Source organism: Chlorocebus sabaeus, chromosome 6 (assembly GCF_047675955.1).
Source record: "Chlorocebus sabaeus isolate Y175 chromosome 6, mChlSab1.0.hap1, whole genome shotgun sequence".
Classification (NCBI taxonomy): Eukaryota; Metazoa; Chordata; class Mammalia; order Primates; family Cercopithecidae; genus Chlorocebus; species Chlorocebus sabaeus.
The window spans coordinates 55,352,165-55,366,064 of record NC_132909.1 but is presented as its reverse complement, the minus strand read 5'-3'; the positions used below and the strand labels follow the sequence as shown (position 1 = coordinate 55,366,064).

The window sequence follows — 13,900 nt, the reverse complement described above, 5'->3', positions numbered from 1 at the left end:
TCTTCCCATGCAGGGCTTCGTGCATTGGACCTATTCTGGTATCTTTGCCCCAAATCCATGGCAGGATAATGGAGAGAGGGTGTCCTCTCCAGGCTATGGATCATTAGCACATGCCATGTTTCTTTTTTTTTTTTTTCTTTTAATTCCCCTAACCATTTTTTTTTTTCTTTAAAAAACAGAGTTTCACTCTGTCACCCAGTTTAGAGTGCAATGGCACGATCTCGGCTCACTTCAACCTCTGCCTCCTGGGTTCGAGTGGTTCTCCTGCCTCAGCCTCCTGAGTAGCTGGGATTACAGGCGCCCGCCACCACGCCTGGCTAATTTTTGTATTTGTAGTAGAGACAGGGTTTCACTATGTTGCCCAGGCTGGTCTCCAACTGCTGACCTCAAGAGATCCGCCCACCTCGGCCTCCCAAAGTGCTGGGATTACAGGTGTGGGGCCTCCACACCCGGCCCCCTTAACTATCGAAAGCCTTCCTTCGGTCTTTCTGTAAAAAGCATCACTGCTTAAGGGACAGATAGAAGAAGGGGTGTATGCTGCTTGGAATTGCTTAAACTAGGTCCAAAGGACAAACCAGCATCTTCATCCTAAACATTGATCCATTCCCCTGATGCTTCCAGAAGCTGCCAAGTGTGGAAGACAAAAACAGCAATTACAGATGTTCACGGAAGGATCTGAGAAGACTCTGGGGGAAAAGAGGGGTTAATGGATAGTTTTCTCCAGCCCATTTCTGTCACCTAAGACAGGGGAGTATCCTCTGAAGGTTCAATCTAGTCTGCATTCCAAGATCCCATCACGGCAGGGCACGGTGGCTCACGCCTGTAATCCCAGCACTTCGGGTGGCCGAGGCGGGCGGATCACGAGGTCAGGAGACTGAGACCATCCTGGCTAACACGGTGAAACTCCGTCTCTACTAAAAATACTAAAAAATTAGCCGGGCGTGGTGGCGGGCGCCTGTAGTCCCAGCTACTCAGGAGGCTGAGGCAGGAGAATGGCGTGAACCTGGGAGGTGGAGTTTGCAGTGAGCCAAGATCACGCCACTGCACTCCAGCCTGGGCTACAGAGCGAGACTCCGTCTCAAAAAAAAAAAAAAAAAAAAAAAAAAAAACCCATCAGACATTAAATTGCCTCTGAAGGCTGGGTGAGGTGGCTCATGCCTGTAATCCTAGCACTTTGGGAGGCTGAGGTGGGTGGATCACCTGAAGTCAGGAGTTTGAGACCAGCCTGGCCAACATGGTGAAACCCCATCTCTACCAAAAATACAAAAAAATTAACTGGGCATGGTGGCAGGTGCCCATAATCCCAGCTACATGGGAGGCTGAGGCAGGAGAATCGCTTGAACCCGGGAGGCAGAGGTTGCAGTGAGCTGAGATCGCCCGGTTGCACTCCAGCCTGGGCAACGAGAGCAAAATTCCATCTCAAAAAATAAATAAATAAGTAAGTCTCCTAAAGCCTCAGCAACAAGGTTAATGCAGGCATTGAAAAGCTAGATGTGTAAACGGCAGCAGCCCTGATTCACAATGGCAGAAATGTGAAAGGAACCAAGTGCCCATGGATGGATGAATGAACAGGCAAAATGTGCTCCCTCCATACAATGGACATGATTCAGCCTTAAAAAGGAAAGAATTTCCAACACAGGCTACCACGTGGATGAACCTTGAGGACATCCCGCTCAGTGAAATAAGCCAGGCACAAAAGGACAAATCCTGTCTGACTCCACTCACAGGAGGTCCCTAGAGTCATCACATTCATAGAGACAGAAAACAGGAATGGTAGGTGCCAGGGGCTGGGAGAGGGAGATGGTGGAGTGAGTGTTTCATGGGGACAGAGTTTCAGTTTGGGAGGTTGAGAAAGTTTGAGAAAGATGGTGGTGGTATTGGTTGCAAAACCACGTGAACGTGCTTACTGCCGCTGAACTGTATACTTAAAATGCTTAAGATGGGGCCAGGCACAGTGGCACACACCTGTAATCCCAGCACTGTGCAAGGCTGAGGTGGGTGTATCGTTTGAGGCCAGGGGTTTGAGACCATCCTGGCCAACGTGGCAAAGCCCCGTCTGTCCTGAAAATACAAAACTTAGCCGGGCGTGGTGGCCGGTGCCTGTAAGTCCCGGCCACTTGGAAGGCTGAAGCAGGAGATCACCTGAATCCAGGAGGCGGAGGTTGCAGTGAGCCGAGATCGCACCACTGCCCCCCAGCCTAGGTGACAGAGCAAGACTCCATCTCAAAAAAAAAAAAAAAAAGTTAACATGGCAAATGTATTCTATGTGTATTTTACCACAATAAAAGAAATTGAGAAAGGGAAAGAAAGCTGAAGCTGAGTTGTTCTCCAAAGACAGGGGCGACAGTTCGAAAAACAATCATTTCTTGACATTATTATCAGGACATGGCAGGCTCCCCAGGGACACTGCTACTAAATGGGTGGCTGAGATACACACCACATGCCAGGAACCCAGTACCCGGGGAAGTATTACTCGCACCTTCTCCAGGTGACAAAACCCCCAGTACTGGAAAAACAAGCCCAGTTCTTTTCACTCTTTGGTTTTGTGTTCGTTTTTGTTTTTGTTTTCTTTTGTTTTTGAGATAGAGTCTCGCTTTGTCACCCAGGCTGGAGCTCAGTGGCATGAACAGGGCTCAGAGCAGCCTCGACCTCCTGGACACGAGAAGCCTGGTTCTTAATAGCAAAGCAATTTTTGGCAGGGCGCGATGGCTCACGCCTGTAATCCCAGCACTTTGGGAGGCCAAGACGGGCAGATCACGAGGTCAGGAGATCGAGACCATCCTGGCTAACATGGTGAAACGCCGTCTCTACTAAAAATACAAAAAAACTAGCCAGGCGAGGTGGCGGGCGCCTGTAGTCCCAGCTACTCGGGAGGCTGAGGCAGGAGAATGGTGTGAACCCAGGAGGCGGAGCTTGCAATCAGCTGAGATCCGGCCACTGCACTCCAGCCTGGGCGACAGAGCGAGACTCCGTCTCAAAAAAAAAAAAAAACAATTTTTAATTCACTCAAAACATCAGGCACAGCCAGGCACGGCCAGGCATGGCCAGGCACACTGGCCAACGCATGTAATCCTAGCACTTTGGGAAGCCGAGGCAGGAGGATTGCTTGAGCTCGAAGTTTGAGGCCAGCCTGACCAACATGGCCAAACCCTGTCTCTACAACATATACAAAACTTAGCTGGGTGTCAGCCGGGGGCGGTGGCTCACCCCTGGAATTCCAGCACTTTGGGAGGCCAAGACGGGCGGATCACCTGAGGTCGGGAGTTCGAGATCAGCCTGGCCAACATGGAGAAATCCCGTCTCTACTAAAAATACAAAATTAGCCGGGCGTGGTGGCGCATGCCTGTAATCCCAGCTACTCGGGAGGCTGAGGCAGGAGAATTGCTTGAACCCGGGAGGCAGAGGTTGCGGTCAGCCGAGATCATGCCATTGTACCCCAGCCTAGGCAATAAGAGCGAAATTCTGTCTCAAAAAAAAAAAAAGAAAAGAAAAAAAGTAGCCAGATGTGGTGGCACCTGTAATCCCAGTTACCTGGGAGGCTGAGGCAGGAGAATTGTTGAGGAGGTTGCAGTGAGCCGAGATCGCGCCACTGTACTCCAGCCTGGGTGACAGAGCGAGACTCTGTCTCAAAAACAAACAAACAACAACAGCAACTAAAAACCCATCAGGGAGCAGGAGACTCAATTGCAGATAACACCATTCTGGATATTTTGTCTAAAACAGATCCAAAAATAAATCCATACAGGAATGTCTTATATTATATCTCAAGACGGGCAAGCCTAGAGCATTTCAAACAAGCACCTACATTTGGAAAACTCAGTAACAGAATAAAAGAATGTTCGCTGTTTCCCCTGGTGTCCCAGTTGGAAGCAGCTCACTTGTTTCTAAACAGAGGGGACATCCTTCCCACTCCCCCCAAAAATCATAGTTTTTATTTTGGTGTATGTCTTGCATAAATTTGGCGCAAACCAACCCTAGTTCTGTCTTTTATTAGCTGTGTGGCCCTGGGCAAGTTAAGTAACCTCTCTGGTCATAGTTTAGCTTCTCCTTGCCCCTGACCTACAATATTCTCAGGATTTTTCCACAGTACAATAATAACGGTCCCCTCTCCCACCTCCCTTCACTACCCCATCTTCTTTTTTCAGCCCTCCCACTCCCCATTTCCAACCATCCAACATGTACCATGGAAGGACTCATTCTAGGGGCTCCAAGGGAGTCCTCACAGACAATTCCAAGGATTCTATTTAGATCTATTTAAGGACTCAACTCACTCTGAGTGGCTTCCCCAGAGCATTGGGCTCAGATAAGAAGATCCTCCTTTCTCCCCTCCCTTCTATCTTTTGTGATACAACCCTCAAGCCACCTACTTAACTTCTTCCCATCTCCATCGCATGTTCCCTAGTTCTTCCCAGGGAAACGTGGAAAGAAGTCCATGAAACAACAAACCAGTAACGTGTGTATGTGGAACTGCCTCCTTGAGCATGAAAACATGATAAAACTACCATGATCAGAACAGTCACAGCTCTGTGGCATGGAGTGGCAAATCTATGGACACACCAGAAACAGACCGGAAAGCAATGGTAAAGAGGTCGATTTCTATAATCAATACCTGTCTGAGGCCCCCAATTAGCTATTTGGAAGAGAAAAGAAACACCCGTTGAATCACACAAACAGATCTCAAGCAGTGAGGCTGAATTTTTTTAGATGATAATAATTAAAATATAGGCTGGGCATGGTGGCTGACACCTGTAATCCCAGCACTTTGGAAGGCCGAAGTGGGTGGATCACCTGAGAGTTCGAGACCAGCCTGGTCCACGTAGTGAAACCTCGTCTCTCCTAACAATACAAAAATTAGCTGGGCATGGTGGTGGGTGCCTGTAATCCCAGCTACTCGGGAGGCTGAGGCAGGAGAATCGCTTGAACCCGGGAGGCGGAGGTTGCAGTGAGCCGAGATCGTGCCATCACACTCCAGTCTGAACAACAAGAGTGAAACTCTGTCTCAAAAAAAATAAAACTAAATTAAAATATAAAATGTAGAGGAAAAAAAAAAAACCTTTCATGGGTAGAGAAAGACATTCTAAGTGTAAAGTACAGAAGTGGTACACAGAAATCCAGCTCTGAACTCCATCAACATTTTAAGCTTCTCCAGCAAAACAAATCCCAGGGCATTTAAACCACTGAACAGCAACAAAAACAATAAAATGCAACTGGCAAAGGGTTAGTAGCCTTCATTGATGAAAACCACATACAGATTAACTTTGCAAAAGCCACTGAGGTACCAAGAGACAAATGGGCAAAGGATATGAACAGGAAGAGAAAACCCAAATGACAAATAAACACGTTTTAAAAGGCTCAGCCCCGATCGCAATCAAAGAAATGCAAATAGAAACAATGACAACACATCAGCTCCTCCCTCCCACAGTAAATTATGAAAGATCTTTCAAATAACACTCAAAGCTGGCCAAGGTGTTCCCTCTCCTCCAAAGCTAGGAGGAGCGGCCGTTGGTACAATGTTTCCGGAACACCATTTGGCAATCTGCACCAAGAGCCTCTGACCCAGAAATTTCACTTCTGGAAAGCAAGCCTAAAGAAATAACTGCTCGATAAAGCTTTGACTCTAAAATGTTCATCACTCTCTCTGTGAAAACTAGAAATCATCTTTTTTTTTTGGATGGAGTCTCCCTCTGTCGCCCAGGCTGGAGTGCAGTGGCGTAGTCTCGGCTCACTGCAAGCTCCGCCCCTCCAGGTTTAAGCAATTCTCTGCCTCAGCCTCCGGAGTAGCTGGGATTACAGGCGCATGCCACCACGCCCGGCTAATTTTTTTGTATTTTTAGTAGAGATAGGATTTCGCCATCTTGGCCAGGCTGGTCTTGAACTCCTGACCTCGTGATCCACCCGCCTCAGCCTCCCAAAGTGCTGGTATTACAGGCGTGAGCCACCGCACCCAACCAAAATCATCTTTTTTTTGAGACGGAGTTTTGCTCTGGTTGCCCAGGGTGGAGTGCAAAATGGCGCAATCTCGGCTCACTGCAACCTCCACCTCCCGAGATCAAGTGACTCTCCTGCCTCAGCCTCCCAAGTAGCTGGGACTACAGGCGTGCACTGCCACACCCTGGCTAATTTTGTATTTTTAGTAAAGACAGGGTTTCACCATGTTGGTCAGGCTGGTCTCAAAGTCCTGACCTCAAGGGGTCCACCCTCCTCAGCCTCCCAAAATGCTGAGATTACAGGTGTGAGCCACCACGCCCAGTCCGGAAATCATCTTACTGCCCAATAACAGAAATGGTTAAGGAAACCTTTAGTAGACACAACAGATTCCTGAAGACCACTAGAAGGAACAACCCCCAATAAAGTACTCTCAGCGACATGCATTGTGGAATAAGATGAATGTTTTGCTTTTTCTTCATTTACACGTTTCTTTTTCCAAATGTCTATTATAAGCAATATCACTTCTATAATCAGATAAGAACTAAACTATTTAAAAAAAAAAAAAAATCTATAGTTTTCCACTCCTTTTCCTCTCCCAAGCAAGAAGAACATTCCCTGTCTAGCACAGGAGGTGGCAAACTGCTGTCCTCCAGCAAAATCCGGCCCACGACTTGTTTTTGTAAATAAAGTTTTATTGAAACACGTTTATGCGTGCCTGTGGCTGCTTGCCCACTACAATGGCAGAATTGAGTCATTGCATCAGAGACCATATGGCCTGCAAAATCTGAAGTATCTACTATCTGAGTCTTTACAGAAAAAGTCTGCCACTCCCTGGGCTAGTGAATGCCACCACCCACTGTTCCCCAGCCCCTACCTAATGTCCATTTAACATTTTTAAGCTATAAACATTTTAAGCTTTCTAGAACAAGGCACTAGACACTGCTTAGAACCCTGTATCCCCAGCATACCTTTCTGGCAGTGACTATGAGTCCAACACCGTTCGACAAACTGCCCATTGATGACAGTGGCGGGGCAGTTGGTCTTGCCCTTCGCTGTACCCGGACAGATGTCTCCACACTCCTCGTTGTCATCTTTGTTCAACACGATGTAATTATCCTCCACGGAATCCAGGATGCGGGACCAGTCGATAGTGGCCAAGTAACAGAGCTCATTGTTCTTCTCGATGCGGACAGAACCCCGGGTGATGTTCATTAGATTGTAGAGGCCAAGTTCCTTGAGGTGAACCATCTCGAAGATGACCAGCGCGTAGTTAAAGAACAGTCGTGATCCCCGGATGACCGTGAGGTTGGGGAACAGGTCCTTCAGGCTCTCGAGCCCATAGACCCGGAAGAGCAGCAGGTAATCAGTGATCATTATGAGTTTGGGGAAACTGAGGTCTCGGAAATCTTCGGGCCTCGTTTTGAACATCAAGAGTATCTGCAAGTGTCCTTCGATGACAGAGCAATTCTCCAGCTCGTGTAACCTGGTGAGGTTGTTCCGGATATCCATGCCGGGACACACTAGAAGAGAAAATGAACAGAAAGCAAAGACAGGTGAGCAGACGCACGGTGGATGCGTCAGAAGGATCGGGGGCAGAGCCGGCCTCGTGGACGTGAAACTGGGCCCTGTGTTTTCATCCCAGGCCCTGTAAACCCTGCAGCCGGCAGGGATGAGTGGCTTTCTCTGTAAAGTGCCCATGCCTAAGTAATTACTTTCAAAAGGCCAAGAAAATAATTCTTTTGGCAAGCCCTGTTAAAATCCTTAAAATCATCACCTCTGAAATGATGCAATCGGGACAATGGGATTACAGGGGATTGAGTAACGCGGCAGGTGCAGAAGGCGAAAGGGAAACTGTCTCCAGTGCGTCAACACTGAAGATCTTCAGGAGATGATTTACGGGGATAAAGGTGCCCGCGTCAGAAATGGAGCAAGGAAAGCTGAATGTATTTGTTTTGTCAATCCTCCCACCTCGCTGGCTGACTTTCCTTCCCGGACTGCTCTCCTGGCCTGCAATCAAGACCTAATTACCTTTTACCTGGGTGTGGTGAGAGCTTCCCAGGGAGCCCGATCTCCATTGCACAAATGCCCTGAGTTCTCATTCTCCTGAAGGCGGTCCCTCCCAGGCCCCAATACCCTCCATGGCTCCCCATCACCCTGCACTCCCCTCAAGATTCTGTCCCTCCATCCCCTGCACCCACTAAACAGGCCTGCCCACCACTCTTGCACAACTCCAAGACTCCTATCCTCCTCTGTAACATGGCTTATGTGGAAGAAGAAGTGAAACAACTCAGGGCAAGCACTCTAACAGTGCCTGAAATATAGCAAGTGCTGCATTAATGTCAGTTATTTTCTTGTTTGTTGCTTTGCTGCTGCTGTTGTCTATTCCTCCAAACATTTAACAGTCATCTCTAGGCATCTCTAGGCTAGTCTATCTTTTGGCTAGTGAAGTGCTTTGGACCTTAGCTCCCTATTTCTAAATCCAGCCCATCATGCTTCAAGATATCCAGTTCAAATGCTGCCTCCTCCTCCAGGCAGTCTTCCCTGATTTCCTTTCCTCAGCATACCTATTTGGGTGTTTCTCCTCCTTGTGTCCCTTACACTTGAGTTGACATTTTTCAAAATCAAACTCTTCAGATGGCTTCTCTCTGCCAATGCGCGCGCGTGCACACACACACACACACACCCCATCTCCCCAACACACACACCACAATCCTCAGCACCTAGAATATAAGGCTCACTATATAACTCCTGCTTATTTTGTTCCAAAACACGAAACCTTCCACCAATATCTTTGAGGAAAACCAATTGTTCTAAAGAAGAATAGTAAATCCTCTTAAAAAAAAAAATCCACCCTGAGAATTACCCACAAAAGAAGCACAAATTAGAAAAACAACAACAACAACAAACAGAAAAAGCAAACAAATGGGAAAAACAAAGTAGCAATAATTCTGAATCACATTCCATGCAGCAAACGGACTAGGCTAAGTCAAGAAAACACACACACACACACACACACACACACACACACACATATAGTCGCTTGCTAGGAAGTTGGAGGAAAGCCCAAGTATACAACTATGGAATAACCTCCACCCTCCCCCCAACACTGGCTGCCTGGGGTCTGAACCAAGCAGGAACCCTGCAGGGACCAAGCTCAGGCTGAGAGGCTGAGAAGCAGCTTCAAGGGGACAAGGATGCCAGTTCTAGCCCCCTACCCCTCCCAGTCACAGTCACATCAATGGCTTCCACATCCAGAGATGTCACAGGACCCTGTGTGCCACTGACACCTCCCAGTAAGCTCTGTCCCCATCCCACAGATGAGAAAACTGAAGCTCCAAGGGGCAAAGGCCATCACTCAAGGACACGCAACTCACCAGCGACTGGCAGGATTGCCAGACTTAGCAAATAAAGATGGAGGATGCCCGGTTGAATTTGAATTTCAGATAAGCAATAAAACCTTTTTTAGGATAAGTATATCCCATGCAATGTTTGGACCATACTTACCCTAAAAAAAAAATTACTCATTGTTTCTATGAAATTCTTGTGGGGTTTGTTGTTGTTGTTGTTGTTGTTGTTGTTGTTTTGACATGGAGTCTCGTTCTGTTGCCCAGGCTGAAGTGCAGTGCCATGATCTTGGATCACTGCAAACTCCACCTCCTGGGTTCAAGTGATTTTCCTGCTTCAGCCTCCCGAGTAGTGTCCAACACCACGCCCAGCTAATTTTTGTATTTTTAGTAGAGACAGGAGTTCACCATGTTGACCAGGACGGTCGTGATCTCCTGACCTCGTGAACCACCCGCCTCGGCCTCCCAAAGTGCTGGGATTACAGGCATGAGCCACCATGCCTGGCCGGCATCCTAGTCTTAGATTTGGCCATAGCCCTGGGCTTCTCAGCCCTGAGTCCCACACTATATTTCATTTCTCTCTCTCTCTTTCTCTCTCTCTGTCTCTCTCTCTCTCTCTCTCTCACACACACACACACACACACACACACACACACACTGCAGGTACAAAGAACACTTGCCCGCCATCCTCCCCAGGCTATGGCAGAACTAAAATCAAACATGAATATGCATTCAAAGATTAACTAGGGCTGGGCACAGTGGCTCCTGCCTGTAATCCCAGCAGTCTGGGAGGCCACAGTGGGAGAATCAATTCAAGCCAGGAGTTCAAAGTCAGCCTGGGCTACATAGCAAGACCCCAACTCTAAAAAAGAAATAATAATAATTAAATATCCAGGCATGGGCCAGGCGCGGTGGCTCACACCTATAATCCCAGCACTTTGGGAGGCTGAGGCAGGCAGATCACGAGGTCAGGAGATTGAGACCATCCTGGTTAACATGGTGAAACCCTGTCTCTACTAAAAATACAAAAAAATTAGCCAGGCGTGGTGGCAGGCGCCTGTAGTTCCAGCTACTCGGGAGGCTGAGGCAGGAGAATGGCATGAACCTGGGAGGCGGAGCTTGCAGTGAGCCGAGACTGTGCCGCTGCACTCCAGCCTGGGCGACAGAGCGAGACTCCGTCTCTAAATAAATAAATAAATATCTAGGCATGGTGGCATGTGCTTGTAGTTCCAGCTACTTGGGAGGCTGAGACAGGAGATCACTTGGGTCCAGGAATAGGAGGTTACAGCGAGCTATGATCACACCACTGCACTCCAGCTTGGGCAACAGAGTGAGACCTTGTCTAGATTTAAAAAAAAAACAATGGCTGGAGGTGGTGGCTTACACCTGTAATCCCAGCACTTTGGGAGGCCAAGATGGGTGGATCACGAGGTCAGGAGATCAAGACCATACTGGCTAACACGTTGAAACTCGTCTCTTACTAAAAAATACAAAAAAATTAGCTGGGCCTGGTGGCGGGTGCCTGTAGTTCCAGCTACTCACGAGACTGAGGCAGGAGAATGGTGTGAACCCGGGAGGTGGAGCTTGCAGTGAGCCAAGATCACGCCACTGCACTCCAGCCTGGGCGACAGAGCAAGACTCTGTCTCAAAACAAACAAACAAACAAACAAAACAACAACAACAACAACAACAAAGATTAACTGGCTGTTGGACATTAGGGAAATACAAATTCAAACCACAAAGAGATATTACTTTATCCCCACTAGGATAGCTAAAACCAAAAAGAGTGACAATTACAAGTGCAAAGAATGTACAGAAATGGGCCGGGCACCGTGGCTCACGCCTGTAATCCCAGCTTTTTGGGAGGCCAAGGCGGGCAGATTACCTGAGGTCAGGAGTTCAAGACCAGCCTGGCCAACATGGAGAAACCCCGTCTCTATTAAAAATACAAAAAACAATTAGCTGGGCGTGGTGACAGGCGCCTGCAGTTCCAGATACTTAGGAGTCTGAGGCAGGAGAATCACTTGAACCTGGGAGGTGGAGGTTGCAGTGAGCCAAGATCACTGCACTCCAGCCTGGGCGACAGAGCGAGACTCCATCTCAAAGGAAAAAAAAAATGTAGAGAAATTAGTATCTTTTTGCATTCCTGATGGGGATGTAAAACCGTGCAGCCACTGTGGAAAACACTCGGGTAGTTCCTCAAAATATTAAACCAAGAGTTGCCATATGACCCGGCAATTCTACTCCTAGGTAACTACCTAAGAGAAATGATACTTTATGTCCACACAAAGACGTGTACACAAATGTCTATAGCAGCATTATTCACAATAGCTAAGGCTGAGTGCAGTGGCTCACGCCTATAACCCCAGCACTTTGGGAGGTAGAGACGGAAGGATTGCTTGAGTCCAGGAGTTCAAGACCAACCTGGGCAACATAGTGAGACTCCATCTCTACAAAAAATTAAAATATTAGCTAGGGATGCTGGTGTGTGTCTCTGGTCCCAGCTACATGGGAGACTGAGGCAGGAGGATCGCTTGAGCCTAGGAGTCTGGGACTGCAGTGATCTGTGTTTGCACCCCTATACTCCAGCCTGGGCAACAGAGCAAGATCTTGTCTCAAAAGTAAATACAGGCCGGCCGCAGTGGCTCATACCTGTAATCCCAGCACTGTGGGAGGCCGAGGTAGGTGGATCATGAGGTCAGGAGATCGAGACCATCCTGGCCAACATGGTGAAACCCCATCTCTACTAAAAATTAAAAAAAAAAAAAAAAAAAAAATTAGCTGGGCGTGGTGGCATGTGCCTATAATCCCAGCTACTTGGGAAGTCGAGGCAGAAGAATCGTGTGAACCCGGGAGTGAAAGGTTGCAGTGAGCCGAGATCGCACCACTGCACTCCAGCCTGGCGAAAGAGTGAGACTCTGTCTCTAAATAAATAAATAAATGTAAATAAAAGGCCAGCCACAGTGGCTCATTCCTATAATCCCAGCACTTTGGGAGGCCGAGGCGAGGGGATCACCTGAGGTCAGGAGTTCGAGACCAGCTTGGCCAACACGGTGAAACCCTGTCTCTACTAAAAATACAAAAATTAGCTGGGCGGGGTGGCACGTGCCTGTAATCCCAGCTACTAGGGAGGCTGAGGCAGGAAAATGGCTTGAACCCGGGAGGCGGAGGTTGCAGTAACCTGAGATCGTGCCTTTGCACTCCAGCCTGGGTGACAGTGCGAAACTCCATCTCAAAACACACACACAAAAAAAACAAAAACAAAAACAAAAACAAACAAACAAAAACAAAACAAAACTATGCCTCCAGTGTAGCTGGAACCACAGACATGCACCACCATGCCCAGCTAATTAAAAAATTTGTTTTGTAGAGACAGTGATCTCGCTATGTTGCCCGGAACGCCCTCAAACTCCTGAATTCAAACGATCCTCCAGTCTTTGCCTCCCAAAGTGCTGGGATTACAGGTATGAACTTTCTCCATAAAAGAAGTCGAACAGAGAAGACCACGTTTTCCGACTCCATTCATACAAAAAAATCCAGAAGAGGCAAATCCATAGAGACAGAAAATAGATTCGTGGCTGCCAAGAGCTAGGGAAATGGGGGATGGAAAGTGGTAGCTAAAGCGTACAGTGTTTCTTTGAGGATGATGCAAACGTTCTAAAACTGACTGTGGTCACGGTTGCACAACTGTCAATGTACTCAAAACCACCTAATTGCACACTTAAAATGGGTGAATTGTATGTCATGTGAATTCTATCTCACTAAAGTTGTTATGAGTAAAGATTAAACAGCTATAATTGTAGGGAACAATCAAGAATTGCTTTTCTTTTTAAATCTCCTATGAATCTAACTCTTAATTCATTAAAGCCGTATATGTCCCTATTAGTGAAAGACAATAGTGCAATTTACTCCTGGGACAGAAAATACCCAGAGGATGTTAGAAATGACGGCAGAAATAGACGCAAGGATTTCTGCCGGCTTTTAACATCTCTGAGTGGGAGTGAAGGATGCTTCAAGTACTTCATAATGGGTACCTGGTTAATGGCCACTCTTTGTACAGGTAGAGAAAGGCAATGAGGAAGAGGGTGCTAGTGGCAGCTAATATTTTCTTTTTTCTTTTTTCTTTTTTTTTTCTTTATTTGAGACTGAGTCTCACTCTGTTGCCCAGGCGGAGTGCAATGGCACGATCTCGGCTCGCTGCAACCTCCACTTCCGGGATTCAAGCAATTCTCCTGCCTCAGCCTCCCGAGTAGCTGGGATTACAGGTGCCTGCCACCACTCCCGGCTAATTTTGTATTTTTAGTAGAGACGGGATTTCATCATGTTGGCCAGGCTGGTCTCAAACTCTGACCTCAGGTGATCCGCCCACCTCAGCCTCCCAAAGTGCTGGGATTACAGGCATGAGCCACCGTGCCTGATCACCATCTCCGTACTAAAATATGCCAAATGGGTCAGGTACCGTGGCTCACGCCTGTAATCTCAGCTACTTGGGAAGCTGAGGCAGGAGAATCACTTGAACCTGGGAGATGGAAGTTGCAGTGAGCTGAGATCATGCCATTGCACTCCAGCCTGGGCAACAGAGCAAGACTCCATCTCAAAAATAAAAAAAAGGCTGGGCGTGGTGGCTC

General features: G+C 47.7%; 1 protein-coding gene across 3 annotated transcripts in view; it reads right to left on the bottom strand.

Moving 5' to 3' along the window:
* Positions 1–13,900, bottom strand: part of INSR (insulin receptor) — a 187,395-nt gene that overhangs the window by 156,408 nt on the left and 17,087 nt on the right. For all 3 annotated transcript variants that reach the window (XM_037994474.2, XM_037994475.2, XM_037994476.2), the window contains exon 2: positions 6,897–7,448. In XM_037994474.2, the coding sequence (XP_037850402.2) occupies positions 6,897–7,448 (552 nt within the window). The remainder of the gene's footprint in view (positions 1–6,896; positions 7,449–13,900) is intronic.